General features: G+C 40.1%; 1 protein-coding gene across 1 annotated transcript in view; it reads right to left on the bottom strand.

Annotated features, from left to right (window-relative positions):
- Nucleotides 1-655: 655 nt before the first annotated feature.
- Nucleotides 656-21614, bottom strand: part of LOC104076564 (transcription initiation factor TFIID subunit 1-like) — a 33030-nt gene continuing 12071 nt past the window's right edge. Inside the window, 25 exon segments of the mRNA XM_009577480.1 lie at nt 656-1245; nt 2310-2487; nt 3261-3411; nt 3694-3792; nt 5066-5191; nt 8040-8153; nt 8235-8302; nt 8828-8912; nt 8988-9080; nt 10177-10299; nt 10685-10752; nt 12155-12332; nt 13050-13148; nt 13355-13463; nt 13709-13920; nt 14084-14249; nt 14514-14727; nt 15552-15793; nt 16506-16681; nt 16861-16980; nt 17142-17291; nt 17706-17786; nt 18357-18487; nt 19256-19397; nt 20308-20508. Of these exon segments, the coding sequence (XP_009575775.1) occupies nt 1029-1245; nt 2310-2487; nt 3261-3411; nt 3694-3792; nt 5066-5191; nt 8040-8153; nt 8235-8302; nt 8828-8912; nt 8988-9080; nt 10177-10299; nt 10685-10752; nt 12155-12332; nt 13050-13148; nt 13355-13463; nt 13709-13920; nt 14084-14249; nt 14514-14727; nt 15552-15793; nt 16506-16681; nt 16861-16980; nt 17142-17291; nt 17706-17786; nt 18357-18487; nt 19256-19397; nt 20308-20508 (3543 nt within the window). The 3' untranslated portion in view covers nt 656-1028.

The following is a 21614-nucleotide window of genomic DNA, read 5'->3' on the forward strand; positions in this document are numbered from 1 at the left end:
AGTAGTGCGGCCGGAGCCAGCCAAAGGGCTCGTATGGATGCCCTGTGCGGCGGATGGACCCCTACCGGAACTTCCTCCGTCTCCTTCCGCCAATCCCGCCCTTCCGCAGGCAGACGTTTCATCGACCGCAGATCTATTTTTGTAAACTCAGGTATCCTTCCGCGCAAAGCCGTTGCGACAAACGCAGCGGAACTGCGCGTGCGCAACCGCCCTCCGTCGTGCAGCTCCCCCCGCACATGGCGCCCGGGGTACATCCGGGTGCCGGCGGGGTTTGCCGGGAAGGCAGCTGCGCTCACCTGGCAGCCATGGCAATAAAAGCAGCGCGTCTTTGAACCTTCTCGAGTTTTATTTACATGAACAGGTACAGCAGAATTTCATACAGAACCCCAGGGTCTGCGCATGCTTTCTGGGTGACTGAAAATGAGGAATCTCCTGTGAATAATGACCCTTCCTGAAGACTCAAAATTACCAAATTCTAGTTTCTGGGACTAACTGAAACTTTAAAAAAATAAATAAGGCGGCTGTTTACTGAAGTATTCAAAGTAGTTCCGCAATTATCAAAAACCAGTCTGGGGTAAGACTTCAGACACTGCGTTCATGCTGTGGTCCCAGAGAAAAGCCTTCCCTTTATGAAATGAAAATTGGTTTATAGTTGTTTATCAACAGCAGGTATTTTATTCTGAGCAAGCATTTTTTTCCTGACAGACATGCATGTATCCAACAGGCCAGTATTTATAAGAAATTATTTTACATCTGAAGAACAAACCATACAAATCTTCATCTGGATTCTGGAACTAGTATAGGCTACAACCATCCAAAACTTCAGCAGGGCATGCTTGTCTAAAGCTTATTTTTCACCATTTACTCAGTCATATAACATGTTTTATAACCAATTAAAATATTATATTAAAAAAATCTACTTCTTGTTAACACACTCCACACTACACTGTTCCTTATACCAAACTGGCACAGGAGAAATTCAGGAGCCAAGAGTAGCCCAGGGTGACCATCATCTCAGGAAAGGGAATTTAGTCATCTGAGTCCAGGTCACTGTCTCCTGCAATGGAATGAAAGTCCTCACTGTCTTCCTCATCCTCGGACAGATGGACCTGACTTAATACACTTGGCCCACAGCGCTGCTGTTCTTCCTCTTCCTCCTCTTCCGAGATCTCATACCCTCCCATACTGCTGAAACTAGTATCTCTTGTGTTGGATTTTGGGTCTGGTTCTTCATAGCTGCCATAACTAGAAGAAAGAAGATACTTTTACTATACCATCATTTCAAATCAGCTGCTGATACTGACAATTCTGTATTTAACTCCTGTAAAAGGTCCCTGGCTTGAAGTCCTTGTGGAACACTCAGAACCACTGTGCACTTCAATTCTGTCAATGGCCAGCTTTTTAAAATAAAAAAACAGTTCTCCTGATGAAACAATCGTCTACCAGCATCCTCATCCCACTCTGGTATACTCAGGGCAGGAAAAACAGATCGCTCCAACACCTTCCATCTGTCATCTTTACTGCAGAGAGAACGGCATCATCTCTAGCATTTTCTGCTGATTGTTGTCAAGGTACTGGGCTGGACCAACCATCTGCCTGACCCAGCATAGCTACTTGTACGATAATTTATTAGGCAAACATCAATAATAGCATTAAGGGGCCGAATTCCACGAGTAGAAAAAGAACAGAGAATCTAATGCTAATACTCTACAGAACAGCCAGAGAAGGAAGAGTAGGTCAGTATTCTCTCAAGTGAACACACAAAAAAAAAAAGCTGATATTGCTGTACTCGTCATTTTCTAATAATGGAACTCCTTCCAAAATACAGAATATACATACTGCTATTCTTTTGGACTTCGACTAAACAGTTTCCTTTTAAGTAAGGAAATGCTTATTCTTAGAGAAAAAAAACAAAACCAAAAAACATGAATTTAATCAGCTAAATCATCTTTTAACTTCAAAGGCATCTTGTAGTTTCCGAGACAACCTAGAAACATCTTTATCTGTCCTGCCTTCAAAAACCACTGTATATGGGAAATCATCTAACTTACAAGAAAGGACTTTTTTTTTTTTAATTTAACTAACATTTTTATTAGTGAAAATCTAACAGCAAAACCAAATTTCTGTCGATAAGAAGCAAATTGCAATTATGGTAATTATGGTTGCAACACTAAAAACAGTGACAAAATAACTTAAAAGAAAAAACATGAGATATTCTCCAGCTTTTTATGATAAACACTTCAGAAATCTTTAAGAGAAGGGATTTTGTTTTGAAGAATTATTTTAACAAGATTCTCAGCTCTAATTACCTGATATTACTGTCCTCCATAACATGAGATGTCTCCCCACCATCTCCTTCGTAAGACATCATGCTTTCTTCATTGTCCATGCCCATTCGTGTGTTCTCTTGAAGAACATGAGGTTGTTTAGGTCTCACTGCATTGGGCTCCACATCTGAGTCACTGCCACTCTCACTCAGGTGGATAGCTGTGTAATAAACCAACATTGGGTCACAAATCCACAGTTTTGTTCTGTCAGTTACCTACTGTCTTTGTTCAAAAGCTACAATATTGACTGTAAGGAATGTATACAAAGTAGTATCTCCACAAGGTAGCAGAAAGGGTATCTGGGAGGTGATACCACTTACCGAGTACCCAATTCTGATGTTATTCAAAAGCAATCTCATTACCATCATTACTCAAAAAGGCCTTATTTGCTTGTCTATTCTGAGTAATTCCCCCTCCTTCCCCACTAATAATTTTCAGAAGCCATTGCTAAATACCACTATAAGCTTTTCTGCATGGCAAGTTTTTTAGTAAAACAGGGAAACAATCTGAAGAACCTCCAGACACCTCTTCCAGTTCTTGATAACATTGACCACACTGTTGCATATCAAAATAAATGTCGTGCTTTTACTAAACTGCCCATTCCTGGCTCTGCACACCAAATCATAGTCCCAGTCTTTTCAGAACCATTTGCAGTTTCACTTTATGAAATACAATCGACCAGATCCTGTCTTAACTCTGCCTTCTTTTGTGTCCGTACTTAGAGCACTCCTATTCCACTTTGTTTTCAGTTCCAGTTTTCTCATCTTGCCCTTTGGTCTCTCTTCCTTTTTGACTACTAGACCACCTGGCCTACATATCCCAATTATGCTCTACGCTCTCTACTGCATGTTTTTGTGATGGAAGTATGAGAAGATTAGCTGGGTTTGTGAACAACCAGTTCCTATTCAACCTTTTATAAAAAAGGACACCTACATGAGAAAGGATTATCTCCCTCTTCATCGCTCCCATCATCATCATCCTCTCCATCCGACATGAGCAAATCTTCATAGAGGACACTGGCCTGGGGCTGCTGGGCTGATCCTTCTTCTTCATCAGCAAGGTCACCATCTGCATCTTCAACTTCCTAAGTTATACAGAACAGGGATAGTGAAGATCAAACAACATATAAAATACTGCCACTTCCAGCATATGCCTATTATTCATCACACTGTTCATTCTGAAGTATTCACTTATTTCATAATGCTAACATTTTAAAACTACATTTAAGAGTCTAGCTACTGCTATGAATACTGCTGTCTTCAAGGATGGCAAACACAGCAGACAACCCTTATACTATGGAAACTTCTATGACAAGTATGCAAGTCAACACGTAGACTGTGGCTGGGATTTCTGTAAATATACTCACTGGGGCTGGAGTCTTAGGTTTCCCATCATCATCCTCATCAAATCCTTCAATATCTACGTCAGAGTCTTCCTCGCCCAGCCTACCTCGTCCCTGGCGCATCTGAATGAGGAACACAAATAGTAATACCATTGAGGATGGCACTACTGGACATAAACCAAAGGGTATGACTGACATCTGGACCACAATGATGGGATTACAGGGGGGAAGGACAAAACGAAATGTATGTATATCACTCTCAGAGCAAGGATCCTTTCTCGTTATTCCAAGATCACAGAGCACAGAGTCTCCACACACTTTAATCCTGATGTGCTCATCCTTGAAAAGGGAATCTCCAGCCTTACAGCACCAGAGTTCTTTGTTTACCTAGATCTTAAAAAGTGCTTATTTTCACAAAGTATTTTAAAAGCAGACAGCAGTTTCCAACAAATCTTCTCCTGCACTTCTCTCTGCTGTTCTTCCCTCAGTCACCATGAGTCCAAGGTAGAGAGGACATGCAGATTCTGTCCCAAAGACTATAAACTGCAAGTCTATAGAAAGCTTGAAGACTTCCAAATCTAAAAGGCATTCTCAAAGCTACAGACAGCTACAATACTAGACGGAACTATTCATATTTAATCTGTTTGTCTGGATTGCTCAGAATAGCTCTCACTATTCTTTCTAGTACCACCTTCAGTCTCGTGGCCCTCCTCACCTTCTTCCTCCTCCTGGTAATTTATTTTCATGGTCATATTACTGCATCTCGTTCTGCTATTCCCTCTCTTCCACAATTTTTTTTTTGTTTAATACAGAATGAAGACTAAGAAAAAAATATTCTGTGGTTACTGTAACAAGTTCATTTATAATGATTTAATACTTTTAGCCTGTCTTCTTTTTTTTCCTTTTACAACTGTAAGGTATCTACAGTGGCAACCAACTTTTCCTAGGTGTTTGTACAGCTTCTAATCATCACTGGATGCAACCATAATAATCTAATTATCATCTTCCAAATCTGTAGAATATATACTTCATCATTTTCCTATTCAGAATCGACAAGGGATTGCATATTAGCCCTTTGTAGCATGAGTCACCAGGTTTCTAGTCCCAGGAGTAGTGAAGCAAACAAGCATCTGGCCTTAGGCAGATTCTTCTGCAGCTTTTGATTCTCTATTCTTTGTTTTGCAGTGTCTCAATTCCCAGTGCTCTTAAATCTTTCCTCTTCCCTCAGAGCAGTCAAAATGAAGGAAATTGCATAACTTTTGAAATGGATTCCCTTCTCTGCTTGGGAAACCTGCTGATCTTTGTCACCTGTTTCCTACAAAGTAATTGCCTCCTTTCAGTGATTTGCTTATACAACCCAACTCTCCAACCACATGAAAAAATGGAGGATTCTGACCTGAGTTCCTCGCTTCTCTGGGGTAGTGATGGGAGTGTCCATAGCAGACAAATTGCTCTCATCTTGATAGACTGAAGCATCATGTGACATACTGAGGGAGGTGTTGGTATCATACAAATCAGGTGGCTAAAGTATATGTGGAAACAGGAGACATAACATTCTCAGGCACTGAACTGAGACTAGAACAACATCTTGAGAGGCAAGACTGGGATTTCAGGACTAAATGCAAAATATTTTTTTTGGCGCAGTATTTATATTATTAAACACTGTTTAATCAAAATAAGCTATTTATTCTTAAAGAACAAACATGGTAAAATGCAATGGCTCAGAACCTCAGGTTTGAAGTTTGCCAAATAGCAAATTTTAAAATAGAAGTCAGTACTTCTATGCAGTGCAATTCAAAGTGCAAGGCCAAAATTGTAAATCCAAAAGGATTAGATAGATTTATAGAGAATAGGCCTCTCTGCAGCTCATGGTCCAGATGCAACACCACTTTAAGGTGCCTGAACAGCCAATTGCCAGAAGCAGAGCGCCTTCACTGTAAGAAGGATCACTGTATGTTTGCATCCACTTACTTCTGGTCACTGCCAGAGACAGAATACTTGACTACATCAACCTTTGGTTTGACTCAGCATGGCCCTTTTAATTTCCATTCCTACAATGGAAATGGTGTTGCAGCCACAACTGCTGCTATCAGAACTGGAAAAAGTCTATCACATATGAAATAGCAAAGCTTCAACTTTCAATCAATTCTGTGTAGATCACTGTCTCAAGAGTTCCTAAAGCTGGCAAAAGCAAGAAAAAAAGGGGGGTATGGATAAAGTGTTCTAAAAGCCAATCTGTAGTTTGCATGCCATTTGACCTCTGAAGAGTTAATGAGGAACTACAGATTAGGATTTTGATAAAATGCCCTTAAAATACACAGTTTATATATCTTGACAATCCTGAAAGTGTTAAGAGAAGCGGCAATACCATTTAAATTAGGCAAAACAGGCTTCCTAAGAATTTAAACAGGCATGTAAACCACAGACAGCTCTCTACTTGCTGTATTTGCTTTTTTTATCCTGGAGTCCAACTCCTGAAGACACATATGGGGAGATCAATATTAGTCATCACAACTGCATTTGAAATAAAGGGAACTAAAGCCAAGCAACCATCACCAGACCTGCCATCTGCGACAAGTTTGGGAGTGTGGGAAGCAGGAGCATACCTCCAGCCAAGAAGCAGAGGGAAAGGTGGCCTTCAGATGACAAGTTCAAGGGAGAAGCTCAGGAAGCTCTCTCCTTTAGCAAGCACAGAGGCAGAGCAGATAACTAACAGGCAGTTCACTGCTCAGGCCTCTTTTCCTCTCTCCTGATCACCAACTTGGAAAAAAATCAGAACAGGTAATACTGCTCTTGGGAAAGAAACCATCAGATAGAGAGAATAATGACATTTTGTCCCTCATTCTCTGAGGTATGGGGATCATCCTTGATTCCATCTAATCTTCCTTGAAATGTGTCAATAGATAGTTTCAACAACTAATCTGCAAAGACTCCCTTTCAGCCTGACACTTCCCATTGCCACAAAGGTCTTTTTCCGTAACGCTCAGTTTCCGTATTCCCACCCCGTTAAATTCAATCATCACTCCTAGCAAGTTCTTTCTAGCCCCCTAAAATGTTACATTTTGGGGTTTTTTATTGGTGGGGAGAGATGGATGGAGGGTGTTAAATATTGCCCCCAAATTGTTTGTAACCTGCTATCCTGGCTCCAGCTATATAATCTTTGTATACTTATTGCCTAAACAAATTTTAAACTCACTTTTCTCTTAAAAATAATCTTTATAAGATCTTAAATTGTTCCTGAACTTCAAGCCCCTCTTTTCTGCTCTGACTTTACTAAAACTAAATGCAACTTTCCAGATGTAATCACACCAGACTTGCACAGAATAGAAAAAATATTGGTCTACAATTGGGATGAACAACTGCAAAGAAAGCTTTGCTCTCTCTTCCTACACTGGGCATAGAACATTTGAATTTTGATCATTCAATTATTAGCAGAGAGAACTTTCCCAAGGCTTATGAACTTCAACAGTTTTTCCAAATAAACAAAAGGCACATCTCAGACATGAGGATGACATTCCCTGAACCATTACCTAATTTATCGGGCAAATTCCAAAGGCAATTTTATTTTTCAGGAATGAACTTGTCATTCCTGGTGAAAGTTTTTTACTGATGTTTTTAAAAACAACCAAACAGCCCAAGGCAAGAAGAACCATTATTTAACAAAAAAAAAAGTCTAGGTAGCTTATAAAACTTTGCCAAACTGTAAACACTGAATAAGCAGTCTGTCATAAAATCTCCGGTATAAATTATGCTTCCAACTTGGTCTATAATACATATAAAATAACCGACACATACAATTGTCTGCTATAAAATAATAACGAAGAGTAAAAAAAATGTTATTTCCATTAGAACCAAAATAAAGAAATGTAAAGAATCCCACCAAAAAATGCAGAGGAGTCGTACTTCGCTGACCATGTTAGGCAGTTTCTTTGCTCATAGCAAAAAGCCTCTTCAACAATACCTGCACCAAACACCTCTCTGGCTTCTTCTCAGCACCTACAGTATTGATGTTTTTTCCTCATGTTCTCCTTACCTTTTCACTGCTTGCCTTCTGAGGGTTTCTAACTGCTACACTTGCACAGTCTTTGAATTTCCAACCAACATGCAGTTGTACCTGACTGTACATAGGTCATCTTGACACGAGTTTTGCAAGTTGCTTGGGAAATTACCTTCTTTGTCTTAGGTATCTCACTTTCTGAAGCATCACAACCGCTTACTCATATTTATCCTTAAAAAATAGCTGTTGGCACACCATCCAACAAGATACTCTACTAAAAGACAAACTGCAGACAGATGGAGAACAGTAAACAAAGAGGCACCTCTAGATCAAACATCCAGGAGATTGAAACTAAAAGAAAGGAAGTCAAAACTTTGCTTGATCACTTGCCTGTGGCGTAATCAAGACTTTCCAGATCTGCATCCTCTAGTGCTGCTTCCTTAGCAGTAGAGATGTCTCTCTCAAGTTGAGTCAGGTGCTCATCATACTAAGAACAAAGACGCTTGCTAAGGTTGCAGAACAGAAAATTCAAACGTGCAAAAATATTGTAGTAGAGTTGTCCACATACCTCAGCTAAAGTTTGGTAACAGATATTTACAATCTCTTGGGCTGTTTTTGTGTACTGACTGTCTGGCCCTGTAGAAAGAAACAAATCTCTTTATGCATTCTGACACTTGCTCAGTTCCAGCTGCTGAGACAAAAAGACTGGTTTTGGTTACACAGCTCTCATGACACAGGTCCCTAAATCCCAACACCTTCTGATCTAAGGAGAAATATAAAGCAGGGTTCACATTCTAACAAAGCTAACAAAGAGCAACCAGTTTATTCCAGCATTAAAAATATGATTTAGGAGATAGGAAGATTGTACCCTGTCAATCTCAAGAAAATTCCCAGAAACAAATCACTGAAGCAGAAATGTGTACTGAACAAGTAGAAAATCCTCCCCAAATGTAACTGCCCCATTCTGCACAAAATGGTAAATAAAGCACCATGTGACAGTGAAAACGTCACTGTTCAAGCATCTCTTTTCTCAACAGGAAAGGAAAGCAACAATCAAGCTCAGGATTCACAGCTTCAGGCTTTGACAGCACTACAGAACAGGTGCCCAGATGTATTCATTTAAGTACAGAAGGCAGCTGAAGCCTTATTTTCACCACCTACCATTGTACTTAATGCTGTTGGCAAGGATGAGGTTAACATCATCCAGGAAAGTCTCTCTGTTCTGGTATTTGTGTTTGGAGATATTCTGGAAGAGATTGTCACCCAGTAAGTTATCAAGTTTAAACATCTCTCAAGTGGCTGCTCAGTTCAAGCTACACACCTTGCGGATAGTCTCCAGATCCATTGGATTAGCAATCACCTTGTAATAATCAGGAACAAACTTTTTGTTAACTGGATGATGAAATGGCCAAGACTGAAGGAAAGAACACACACAAGTTTAAAAAGCTTTATATAGCACTTTTTACAGTTTGAGCTACAGATTTCATAAAGCAAGTCTCCAGAACTGATTAACACTCAAAATGTATGGGCAGTATTTATCACAAGGAATCTTGAATCCAATCATTTAGCTTCAGGAGGGACACAGAAAAAAAATCTACCAGTTGGATTTTTAACTAGGCCTGTTGTTACCTGTTTGACAGTAGGAACATGTAATACGGAAGAATAATCATACAGAGGACTTCTCTATTGAGTATCACTGTTTCCTCCACAACATAACTGCTGTGTCCAGCAACACCACTCACTGCTTGTACAATAAACAAAGAATATAAACCTAGGTCTGATCCCACAACGGGGGCTTTTAACAGTTCATCATGGTGTGACAGCATAGAAAAACTCTAAAATCTGTTTCTAAACATCAGAAATGAGAACTTGGTGACAACAGAGAATGGAACCAACAAAGTTTTAAAGAGGTCAGGCAATAAGCTCTCTCTCATTCAGTCTAACCAGTACAGACTCTTGTTCCTTACTCCATTCAGACACAATATACATTATAGATGAGTGACACTGAAGTCCTTATCCGTGCAGTTTTATTTGGTAAACTTAAGGGGTTTTGTTTTAATACCCACGAACTAGTACAACACTGGGTAAACCTGATCAATTAGAAATCAGCTTGTGTTTTCGTTTGCACCTGAAAACTGTACCTTTGCAGAGTGCTTTGAGATCTACCAAAGCAAGTGCTACAAGCAGCAGGAGAAGAGTATGTTTTACAATGACCATGCTTAATGAAAATCAGTGACTTCATACTGATAGGAGGTTGACACAGGCACTATCCAGGAGTGAGAGCAGCAGGAAAAAAACTGGAACCCAGCCTTCACCTCTGGACCTTTGCTCCAGTGAAGGGGGTGAGTGCAGGTGTGGCTGTGCCAGTCAGAAAATCACAGGCCAGCTCCCCAATAAAGCATGCCTTTTTTTTTTGCAGTGCACTGACAACCACAATGTGAATATACAGCCACAGAACTATAATCAGCACATTTTGCACATCACATACACACTCTACTCAAGCTACATACATCTGGAACTGCCATCATCTTTTGAGTGACAATGTTATCCAAAATGAAGGAAAAAGCCACTTGATCATCATCATCCAGGAGGGGATTAATTGCTTTTTCTAATCGAGCCAGTTTATCTTCCTTCTGCAATAGAAGTAAGGAACATCAGTGGCTGACCTTAGATTAATAACTTAATATCAGGATACTCTGCCCCAAAGAGACTCCCATTCACCTTTTTATGAAGACACTCGTAAATAAGGGGGGACAATAGCCTACATATAAGCCTACATACAAGATAAAGTAACTAGAGTAACAAACGAGCATCCGTTTTCTGAGAAAGACTCCAATGTGAACTGTTTAAAATTGTAAATATTCAAATACACCCCGGGGTGGGGGGAATTCCCTTATTATTCTACTCTCCTTAAAGCCCTGTGTTTTGCCTACTCACGTCCTCTATCCTCAAACGCCTCAACCAGCCCTGACCATCCCTCCCTCTCCACTCTGATCACAACTCATTCACAAGACTTGCCTCTTTTAGCTTTTCATCACACAGGTCCAGCATGGACTGAGATATCTGTGTCAGTGAGTGCTTTGGCCCTGCAAACACACAGCAAGTACAGTGAGATACTCCAGCCTGATTAAAAAGGCCAATTATGTCACAATGTGAATTAATCTTTACTCCTAAAGCATCACTGATTATATTTCTAGCACAGCTGGGAGTATATCCTCAAGTATATTTTCAATAAACACAATTACTAAAGTTTAGTATGGATTTTATATGAGAAAAGGTTATTTGTAGCAAATGTTCACGCTTCTGGTATACATTCTGTTAAGGTTTGGAAAACCTGCTATGGGAAAGTAGCTGCGTCTGTGGAAGACTGGCCTCTAAGCCTCCACCTTTGCCAAATTTCCAGAGTGTAAGTCATGAAATTTCTGTTTCCTTCACTAAATCCAGTCAGTGAAGCAGAACTGCTTAGGAAGGCAAGAGGGACATTTAAGGAATATTCAGAAAACCACAGGTTTAAATAATTTCACAATTCCTTAGACATGGAAACAAGTATTTGCAACAGAACTATGAAAAAAATCTCATTTATTAGGCTAAAACAGGAACTTAGCTGTCAAAATAATAAAGGAAGCAGTAAAGGCACAAAACCAGTGCTGTCAGTGTCACCCCAAATGCTGCACAGCCCAGACAGACACAATACAGCTGGGAGGTTTTTTTATCTGTTGAATAAATACTTTTTGGACAAAGACCTTTCTATCAGTGGTCAGAATTCAGCTGACCTATTGTTGCTCAGTGAATCAGCACTTTTCCCCAGCAGATACATGCTCTACCGCAGAATCTACACTTTCTGTTTTTTTAAACTAGCTTTCTGTCCTTCCCAAATGAGGAAAAATTTATTGCAACTGAGAACCAAAATATGCAAAATCATTACAGTAAACTCTACTCAAAGCTGCATGCTCCAAGGCAATGGCTTCAAAAGATGCGAACTATTCCTATTTGTATTGAAAGATTCATTCACTAAAGCATAATATTGAGAAAATAAGTTCATAAGTATCTCCCCACTGATCCATGTCTGAAAGCAAAAAGGAAGGACACTCATAATGTAGTCTACTGAAAACAATATTTTGCTTAGCTTCACCCTATATGAAGGGGATAAGCAGGACTTTGCTTCAGTGCAGTTTGACTTAATACATGCACCAGTGTCTTCAGCCATTGATAGATCCATAACTGAACTTCAGTTACTACATCAGAGTCATCATTTAGTTATTGTTAAATGCTAGGGTCCACTTTTTTCTTATTTATGAATTAGCTCATTAACATTAATATAGTCTTTCAGGTATATCTGGAAAAACATATGTTTATTGTTGCCATCTGACAGTGAATTTATTCTGCTTTTCTGTTGCTTTTGTTACTTCTAAAAGCAAAAGATCGACACCTCATACACGTACAACGTACTAGCAGAAACACAGTTTCCCTGCGTTGTTAATAGCCTACCATTGTATGTCGCACTGTTCTTAACGATTAGTTCCAGATGTTCTCTGAACTCTTCTCGGGATGGGTACTGCCGCTTACGAACATTTTCACGCAGGGTTTGTAAATCCATGGGCCGAGTAATAATCTTATAATAATCTTTGACAACTTTTGGATTTACAGGTGTATGAAAGGGGTATGTCTGAGGATGAAAAGAAAAAAATGAATGCTTATTAACACAGTACTAGCACAGCTAATCTCAGTTTAATCTCCACAGTTGAATAGGCACTAATGTATAAAACCTTTACATAATCAGTTCCTTAACTGCACCAGGGAAAATATGATAAGCTCAGCTCCACAGTGACTATCACTTTTCTTCTACAAAATTTCTTTAATACCATTATAAGAAGAAAAATCTCACAACGAATTCTCAGATGGTATTTTTGGTTATGCAGCATGAAAGTCAAGAAGTTGAATTTTCAATTATAATTTCAACTCAAATCTTCTATTTAATCTTTTGATTTTTCAAGTTTCTGGTAAAATCTGGCCATAAACAGTGAAGTACACAATTTTCCCCAGTGCCACGTATATAGAAGTATTCCACATTGCTACATCAAGTGTTATGCATCTTTTTCTGGTTTTGTTGGGGGGGGGGAAATCACATCCCAGGCTTTGAGTATATATCCATACAGAACTATTCAACGTTATTTTTTGATATGGACATTTTCATCTCAAAGAGATTCTGAGATGAGATAACTTATGAAATAATGCACACCAACTGTGTGCAGGGCAGGGGGGAAAGGGATGGCACACCACTCAACTGAGAAAAGCCTAGCCTAATTTTGGTGTCTACAACACATAACCTACTTCAACCATATTGCTTAAGACATAGGTTTTTGGTCTCGTAGCTTAAACTTACATTAGGAAGATCCCTTATGTCATTGATGATGCCCTCCAAGATGGATGACAGCGTCACCATGGGATCTGTTCGCCGTCGGTGGATAGATTTATGAGGACGCTAAAGAAATCAGAGGCAGAAAAATTCAGGCAGTTCCAAGATGCCAAATATTTACCCACAGAAATCCTAGGCAATTTAGTTTATTAATTTATTGGGCAGGTATCTGTGTTGCATGTGGAAGATGTGCAGAAGTAGTAAAGAAACTGGACAGTTGGTACAAACAGAAATAGAGGTGCTGCAATCAGCTCAGTAACACCTTCACTCACATTCAGATAATCACAGTGAACAGTTGTCCCTACTCGCCGCTTCTTTTTTGGAGGAAGCTGCTGTTTAGGAAACTTCAGGACCAGTGATTTTCTGCGAACTTCATCCGCACTAAGTAAAAACAAAGAAGCGTAATACTTTCTCCATCCCTCTTGTGGATCAAGACCATTTGTCCCCCGTTATTGGCTCTGGTCCCATCTGCCATAATACCAAATACACAGTCGAAATACTGTAGTAATTGTCTATGTAGAGCCCTGTCACTTTATTCCTATGATTAATATATATATGAGTATTCTGGACTAAGCTCTAAATTGTTTTTTCTTACTACCCGTCAGTATCTCTGCTTCTTCCCTTACCTCTCAATCAGTTGTTTTCCCAGGACAATTTTTGTTCCTTCTACTTTGATGAGCTCTTCATTGTCATTGTGAATGACTGTTTTTTCCAGCTCTTCCTCCTGCTCCTCTGTCATTGCAACAGGATTGGAAGGTGGGGCATTTGTTTGGTAGTAAAGAGGACAGAACTTATTAGTCCTCATGTGGCCAATTGCACCACATGCTCCACATTTTAGCTGCAAAAATATAAGATGACAGATCAGAATTCATGCATAGGCTCCTAGTTTATAGGCAAAGTATCATTAAAGCCCCCTAGTCAGACCTTAGTACATCACTAGAACAGAGAACCTCTCCAATACCCAAGACCTGTTAGCATGCTTTATGTATGGATATGCTTACTTTCAAGTCTGGACGCTCTTTCATTTTCTTGGGTTTCTTTTCTGGAGGGCCCTTGAGTTTCTCTTTTTCTTGGTTCCGTTTTAACCGCCGTAATTGTTCCTGGATCCTGCGCCGCTCCTTCCGCATTTCCTCACGGTGCTGTTCGTCAAATAAAGCAAACTTTCGTCTTGGGGGGGGAGGAACCAAAACAAAACACAAAAGTTTTTCATCTGAGTTGATGATTTACCAGGTACTCTTCTGCCAGGTCAATCACTGGACAAAATTCATAATACCCTTCAAATGGACAGCCATTAAATCTCTCTCTCTCTACACAGTGACAGTGCTGGGCTTCTACACTCAATTCTACATTTCTTCATACTGCCAATAGAATGAAATCGTCTACAGGTAAAGTTAAAAAGAAAGAAAAAGAAAAAAATCATATAGGTCTTACATGAACTCTTCATCCTTGGTAGTCCGTATTCGGCAGTAGGCATCAATAACAGCAGGCTTCCGAACTGTCTCGCACCTCACATATTCTTTCCCATCCTCATCTCTAAACGTGCGATAGATTTTGAGGCGGCGGCCAGTGGCAGAGGAATTAAGGCTGGTTACAGAGGCAGTGTCATCATCTTTGTGAGAGTTTGCTGAGGCTCCTGAAGCTGATGCTACAAGAGAGTGTTTTGTTTAGTTTCTTTCACACTGTGGAAACTTCATTGTTTAAATACAGCAGATACTCCCTTACTAAATTATTCCAGTAATTATTAATTAGTGATTTATTCCCAGTCTGGGTTTCCAACAGCAACAATAATGTTGACCCAGATGCAGCAGAGCTCAACTTTGCTCATATACATGCAACAAGTAACAGTGGTCATGAGCACCATCGTACAGACAGTAGTTCATTCACTGGTCAAAGAGTTTTTCTTGCCAGTTAGGGACGTGTTAAGTTCTCTGTTGGAATGCACTTAAAATGAACACACCTCCAGGAGATCCAAATCTGGCAGCTGCCCAATTACCTCCCAAACACACTGCTACAGCACACAGTATAACAGACACTGCTACCAACCTACATATTGTGCCTATCTGTTTCACATACATAGCTGTGTTTACACACAAGATCCAATTAGAGTACCATAAGCTGGTTGCAGGAACTATTTGTGAAATAGTTCTTGAGAAAACTATTCAAAAACAATTCCCCTCCCCCTCAAAAAAAGGGAAACTTAAGCAGCAAGCAGCAGTGAATATCTAAAGAAATACCAGAGTAAGTTTATAGTCCAAAATAAGCAAATCTATGGGGCAAAGAAAACACTTTAAATGCATTTTCAGCCACTAACTGCTCAGGAGAAGAAGCAGCCCCAGATAAGCATGTCTATACATTCTCCCTGTAAGGAATCCACACTCTCCTCTGACAGGCCAGATCAACACACTTTGCAGCCTGACACAAAGTTCTGCATCCCTTCCCAGGCACATTCTAGTGGTTGCAGTTACTTACACAGCCCCTTTTTGTCTCTCCTGTCCTTTTTGCCCCTCTCTTTGTCATTGCCACTGTCTTCTCCCAGAAGCATCCTTTGCAATTCCTTTCGTTCCTGCTCTTCTCTTTCCCGAGAGAGCTGAGAACTAGTTTTCTTGTTCTGTAACATATTCTCAATATTCTTTCCCATCTCTTCAAAGTCACTGTCTTCAGCTGAGCTGCTATCGGTGTCTGTTGACAGGATCTCAGTGGATTCCAGAACCCTGAAACAGGAGGCACCTTGAAAGCCAGTTAGTCCCCCCGCAAAAAACCAGCCTGTTACCTTCCCAGAAATACAAAGGTAAAAATGACGTAAAGGTTTGAAAATTGATGTTGCAAATCATTACTACAAGAATAGGCATAATCTATTCCCTTCTCAGTCCTCCTGTAATCTCCATGTTCAAAAGATCAATTGTTTCAAGCCAATCTTCTCCAACAAGTCGATCTCTTCATCATCAATAGTGCTATATTCCCTCCCCACTCTCAGGTCTTGGGCCAGAACAAGAAATAATGCATTAATTCTTCTGGTAGTTCTGAAGAATAGGACACAGAACTGGTAGCTGCTACCCAAGAGAGATGGCAAACTGCTGCTAACAAAAAAAAAAAAAAAAAGAAAAAGAAAAAGAAAAAAGGAAGGAAATAGGGTGGTGAACTACTGATTTGTGGAACAGTGGAACATCTCATGACATTATACATGGCAGACTATGCAACCCATTCTACCTTTCCAAAAGGTCTACGACAGCAAGACACTAAGGCTAACCCATAAGTTTCTATTAACAGCCAAAGCCCTCTTTCTCAGTGCTGTATTTCGTGGGCCAAACCAGTTCAATCAACATCTATAGCACTACATCTATAGCCCCAGGCATACATAGTTCTGGAATTTTAAGGTGGGGACAGGGTGGGGTTCAAGGCTGTAAACATCAGATAAGAACTTACTTATTCTGTAAATCAAAGATGCGCTGACACTCTTCTTTGTATCTCTCCTGATGTTCTGCTACAGAAAACCGAGACCCACGTGCAAATTTGCTCATAGGACCTTCCCCTGAACGAGCCTGCTCTGTAGACATCGTACGTACCACATCAATCACTTCCCACCGGGATAGCTTCTTTATCTGGAAAGAGGAAGACAGACTAAAAATGGCTTTAGAGACATACAACTGAAGTAGCTGACCGTGGATTTCAAGTCCTTTCCACACAAAGTCGAAGTAGAAACGTGTAAGTCCCTTCCACCATCAGCTGCTGAATCCATTAGTGAAGAGAACTCTATAACCTGCTCCAGGTTCATGCTCACCTCCTCTTCAGGCACTCCAAATTTACGCAGAAGCTGTTTGGCATTTTTGAGAGAAAGTCGGCGCAGATCAGCATCTGTCCCAGTCACTGTCTTTTTCACTGGCTGAGGTTCTTTATCATCCTGTTCAGAGGAAGATGCAGCCTATTAATGTCACCACATAATAGTCTTTCCTAGGCTTATCTTCTAATATTTTCTCTTCCTGATGCCCCATATTTACTCCATTTCTCCCACATGACTTTCCAGTTATTGCTCCTTGTCCAACCCAACCTTGGGAACTATACCTTCTGCTGAGTTGGTTTGTTTGGAATCTTCACATAAGAAAATCCTTCACCACAACCGGTAGGATCTGCTACACCAGTCACTTCTAGGAGGCACTTGCCCTTCATAGCAGCAATGAAGGCTCGTGTGGTGTTCCATGGAGCTGTGCGCACCTGCCAGCACGAAGAGAAACATGCCCTCACAATCCTGCTACCATCAAGGAGAATTCCAAGCTTTTTATTTTGAATACTTCCAATCATACTGAGAACTTTTCAATTGACATAATGAGGGTGAATTCCACTTATTGATCCTTCAGCTGCCCTGATAAAACCTCTGTGAAGAACCAAAGTGCTAGGTAACTCACAAAAGGCATTTAAAGGAAAAAGTCTAGCCCTGAAAGGACCTGGCAAGAACAATCCCCAAACACAGGTATAAGCTTGGCAGTAGAGTTCCCAGGAAAGTCGCAAGAATATTTGATCTACTGAGCCTTACTTTAAATATGTCCTTTGTATTTAAAGACCTCGTTTTTCTCCTGCCATGCAGATTTATATATTGGCATGCATGCTCATGCATCGCTCTGACAGTACCTCATCATCAATCTTCATTTGGAAATCCTCTTCATTCTCCTCTTCTGGTGCAAAGAAGGATTTCTCCCCGTAACCCGCATCCTGAAGAGAAATATTAGAAAAAAAATGAGAACCTAAAGTCTTAAAAAGGTTAATGGAGAACTAGAAGCGTATTATGAATCTCCTGTGGAGACTTGTCATGCTGAACAAGCACACTTCCACAGACAGTTGTTTGCAAGATTCACAGTGACGCACAGTATCACAGACTTCAAACTGCCCAGTATTTTGACAAACTCCATAACTAAATACTGCACTCGACTTCAAAAAAATAACCAGTCTCTCTCACAGCCACATACTGGTTACTTTCTGCTGTAGAGCTCCAGGTAGAAACATAAACCCTTTCTCATACCTTCCCTTTACCTTTTCATACCTTCCCTTTACCTTTGAGCTAACTCAGTATCTAAATAACAGGTGGCAAGAATGTAACATCTCTCTCTTTAAGAACTTAACTCCCTTTTACACAGCAGAAAACTTAGCAAGCTGCCCAGTAGTCAGGGGCCTAATTTGCCTACTTTGTAACAAAATTAGCTTTAGGCAGAACGTGTTACTAGCCTCACCCTTCACAGAACTACTTGTCAGTAATTTGCCTTATAGCCTACAAGGAGCGTTTACCTTCAGTCGCTGCTCAGCCGCAATCATGCTGTAATAAGCACAGCACTGTTCTGGGGATACCATTGCTCTGATCTCTTCCTCTGTTGGCAATCTGAAATCTGGCTTTAAAACCCACCAATTTGAGTCCATCCCTGAAAAATGCACAGATCAAACACCGAGCAGTTTCCCACAAATGTTGGATGCCATCATAATCCTGTTTTTCAAGACTTGGTACCCTGCTGCAATGCTGGCAAAAGGAGCAAGTATGACAAATCTGTGACACTTGGATCACTAAAAGTGATAGGTTTTTTCGTTCTGCATTTGTCTAAACCAACGCCTCCTAACTCAGTGCCTGTTACATCAGCAAACTCTCACAAATTCACGCTCATTCAATGTATAAACTACATTCCAAAAGCATTTAATCCACCTTTCACTTCCTCACCTCAAACTACTTTTCCCCGTGGCTAGCCTAAAAAGCTTTGTATTACCACCTGTTTATCGTTCTGCATGTACAAAAATCAGAACTCAGGCTCTCAGAGCACTATTAGACTCATGAAGATGGGACAAGCTTCTACTGGCATGTATTTGCTTGCAAAATACAACACAGCCATACACAGAGGGAAGGGAACGTGTATGTGTTGGTGTCGTACATTGTTACTTTACGAGTAAATCATTGCCCAAAGGATTATAAAAAAGAAGTCCAAACTTTAGTAATTTCCCACTATCAAGCACATTTGTGCCAAAAGAAAGTGCACATTTATAAAAATTAGAACAAAAAAACCTATCAGATTACATTTTAGTTCTTCAAATAGATGTTTTCAAAAATGGTTTATCAGGAGGAGATGTTGCCTCCTCCTGCTCTGTTCAGAACTCCAAGAGCAGCAAAGAATGGCTGACTGCCACATAAAATCTTTAAACACCTGTGCGTTTGAAATCAGCACAAAGCTTTAGCCGCTTTCGGATGCTACTCTCCGAGTGCGAGGGAAAGGCCTTCTTGATATCCTCCATGCGAATTCTCCGAGGACGGTCTCTGCTTTTCCAGAAGAGGCGATAAATAAAAACCTACAAAACAAGACCCATTTGTGATGTCCAAAGAAAGAATACAGCAAACCTGCAAAGACAGTATAGACAATGCTGTTTCTAGTGACTACTTCAGACTTCCTACTTAAAACCCATTGTTTTTTATAAATTTACTTAGTAAAGTTTTCCAAGTCACATGTCTGCTTCAGGTTCAGCTATTTTTGAGAATGAGATGTGGAAAAAATATTTGTCTTGAAGTTTTGTATTATCACATTAGAAATGTTCATTTTTTGGTACAGAAACTTGAACTCTGGGAAAGGCAGGGATTTTCCTGCTCTGCAAATACCTTTTGAGTTATAATTTTGAATTAAACTGACAGTAAATTACTAGAAATTTTCTCCAAAATCTAAATTTGGGGATATTTATTTGAACAGTCACTGACAGTTCCAAAGCTTAACTGCCTCAAGATCTAGGAAATCAACAAAGACCTATGAAGCAACTCTAATTCTGTGCTACGTAATAGGACTGTGGTAAGATCCCTTAATTGCCTCTTAGTAAAACCCATGTAACTGTCATTTTAAACAGCATAACCACTTCAAAGTTCATTGTAATTTCTTCAGTTTTCTACACTTTTATACAATCTTACATAACCTTTTATTTTGGCTAATAAAAAGCTTCTATCATATACTTATCTGATAGGATGCAAGTAAACAGAGGAAGCATGCTATAAATCGTTGGTTAAATGACAACCAAAGTGGTCTGTATGGTTAACATTCAACTCTTGTAGTGCTCTCACCTCACAACAACAAAAACAAAAAAAAGCAAAAAACACCAAACCCAAAAAAAGGGAGCCATAGCAGGGCAATCAAGGCTGTCCACATGAGGCCCGTGCCTATGCCATGGGCTTTCTCCAAAGAACCCTCAGATCCCCAAACTGTCTCTTATCACATACCTGCAGAAAATCTCTGATATGGGTGTTAGCTCGTTTAGAGTTGGGACCAGGTACTTCATAAAGTGGGCACTCCTGACCAACTACAAAAATATCCACTAATTCTCGAACATAATAGCCTTGTCGTGTCCGGATAATGAGGAAATCCGTTTCAGGCATCTTATGTAAATAGATAGGGGCCCGGAAAAGGTTGTTTTCAAATGCCTAATAAGAGAAACAAATCAAAGTCAGGCTTTGATCAAATTTTCTGTAACTCAATCTACAAAAAAGATCTTAAAAAAAAGAAAAAAACCACTAGTCATATAAATGATGGTGTACCACTGAAATCACAATATATGTAGATGTGCAATCGGAACATTCCTTGCTTATGCAGAGAATAACCAAGGATGAAGCACAAAAGCATAAGAAAATCTAGAACAAATGCAGAAAGAGTTTGAAGGGCTCTTTGGACTGACCTTTAAGGAGGTACTTTAAAAAGGGACAGAAAGAACACATATGCAGAACACTATAACCACAGAAACCGGCCCAGGACACACACACAATCTGGGAATGGGAGAAGGCAACAGAAGCAGGGACCTGAAGACTGCTCAGGAAAGGATGTTGTAAGAACCTAACCAGAAAAGCAGAGAGCAGCAGAGTTCAGCACTTAACGGTAAGAAAGTTTAAACTAGCACCAAGGAGGCACTTGACTGAGTGGAACTGGAAAGACCATCCTCTTCTGTAAAGGGTTTTCTCCACCCGTAGGGCTTCCACAAGCCTTACCCACTGCTACTTTCCCACACTACCCTCATCCACATTGCAAAGCTTTCCATGAGATGGCCCTGTCCTCACTTCAAGGTTTCCAGAAGTCCTGTTTTATCCATTATGAAGTCCTCTTAGGCTTGAACAATTAGTTCTGTGATGAATCTGTACTATCAACCATCACCTTACTTTTTTCCTGTGGTACAGCATGGACAGAATTATTGCTGCAGCAAGAGCAGCGAGCGTTATCTGAAATCGATTTATTTTCACATTTATGGATTTTGTAACTAGGTGGTCATTACAACATTCTTAATTCCTCTCCCCATCTCAACTGTATGTATTTCAACAACAGGTTCATAAAAGCCAAAGTCTACACAACTGACTAGTAACGAGCACCCAGCAGACAAGTAGCAGTGCAATTCTTAGAAAGTACACATAAGGTTTTGCTCACACATCCTGGACCATGATAAATCCATTTATTTACTGAGCTCCCCAACATTCAAGCAACTTTGGCCTTCCCCTCAGTCCTCTCTAACAGTATTTCTAATGCCGTTACAAAGCAAAGCAGC

Source organism: Fulmarus glacialis, unplaced genomic scaffold (genome assembly GCF_000690835.1).
Source record: "Fulmarus glacialis isolate BGI_N327 unplaced genomic scaffold, ASM69083v1 scaffold13435, whole genome shotgun sequence".
Taxonomy (NCBI): Eukaryota; Metazoa; Chordata; class Aves; order Procellariiformes; family Procellariidae; genus Fulmarus; species Fulmarus glacialis.